The sequence below is a fragment of the Anopheles ziemanni genome, chromosome 3 (genome assembly GCF_943734765.1).
Source record: "Anopheles ziemanni chromosome 3, idAnoZiCoDA_A2_x.2, whole genome shotgun sequence".
Lineage (NCBI taxonomy): Eukaryota > Metazoa > Arthropoda > Insecta > Diptera > Culicidae > Anopheles > Anopheles ziemanni.
The window spans coordinates 17,489,484-17,490,833 of NC_080706.1; the positions used below are offsets into that span (position 1 = coordinate 17,489,484).

Here is a 1,350-nt window from a genome sequence, read left to right on the forward strand (position 1 = left end):
CAACGGAATGTAAATCCTACTGGCACACTTGCTCATTGGTGGCGACTCCCTTATCTCTTAAATTACATAAGAGAGGCTTTGTATTAAAGGAGCGATGGTAGAAGTTCATAAAAAGCATATTCTCAATGAGATAATGAGTTATCAATGTTTATACTTCACAATCGCAATAAGGATGTAACCTAACACGGACGGAAGAGGGCAACAAACAGCTCAAGTGAACAGTTTCATTTTGGGCCTGGTGAGTTTAACATCACTTGAAAGACATCGATCAATAATGAAACGTACATTCGAGTACTTTGCGCCCACCATTTGCTACGACAAACCCGCCGCCGCCGTAGTGTCGAAGGAAGAATGTGACGCTCGAAGGTCCCAAGCCCTTCGAGGTACACTAGTGTTGGAGTTGATCGTACCGAAAAAATCGGCCAAAGTTTGGTCCATGCAGAAGGGCGATCTGTGCCGCATTTCGCTTCCGGAGGGATCGCAGGTTGGCGACGTTAACTTGTGGAACCTGGAGAACCCGCGGAAGGAACGATTCTTCTCGGGCAAGACTCGCCAGATCCATTCTACGCATCTGAAAACGTACGATCGTCTGTGGAGTTGCTTTCCGTACCTGCGTCCGATGGCCACCTTCGTGAAGGATTCGCTCGAGGATTACGGTATCGATCGCGATGGAGGATCGTTGCACGATGTCGCCGGGACGAGGTGTGATGATTACATCTACAAGCTGATCACCGGAGAGGATCGCGTAGGCAGTTGTCACAGCTACCTAACGGCCGCTGTCCGAGAGTACGGACTCTCGGAGGAGGACGTTCATGACACGTGGAATATTTTTATGTGTACCGGTTTCACAAGAGTAAGTACGAAGCGAACCGTGTTTTAAAACATTTTTTAAATCATTTACTTCCACTCGGTTCTAGGATACGCAACAATACTTCTGCAAGCCTAGTCCAGCTCGGAAAGGAGACTTTATTGAGTTTATTGCGGACATGAATTTACTCGCAGCTCTGAGCGCTTGTCCACAAGGCGACGTTTCGATTCAAGTAGGACAAAAGGTGCCGGATGAGAAGTGCTTCCCGATGAAAGTTGAAGTTTACCGACCAAACTGATTGGAAAATTGTCTATCCAAATGTAAAATAAATAGCCGAAAGCCTTTTTGTATTTGATTTGATATACACATATGATGCGTTCTGCACTGTAAAACACACCTAGCTATTCTTTTTTGAATATTTTCCATTCGAAACAATCCAGAACGACGATTCCCGCACATGTGACCAAATCCAAATAGCTCCGAACTGGGAGCGATTCACCTGACAAATCCGGATCGTAGGACCCACCATTACGTTAGCTGGC

General features: G+C 46.1%; 1 protein-coding gene across 1 annotated transcript; it reads left to right on the forward strand.

The window, feature by feature from the left end:
- Positions 1-274: 274 nt before the first annotated feature.
- On the forward strand, positions 275-1,106 carry LOC131284242 (uncharacterized). The gene is made up of 2 exons (XM_058313096.1): positions 275-853; positions 918-1,106. The coding sequence occupies exons 1-2, from the start codon at positions 275-277 to the stop codon at positions 1,104-1,106; spliced, it is 768 nt and encodes a 255-aa protein (XP_058169079.1).
- Positions 1,107-1,350: the final 244 nt, after the last annotated feature.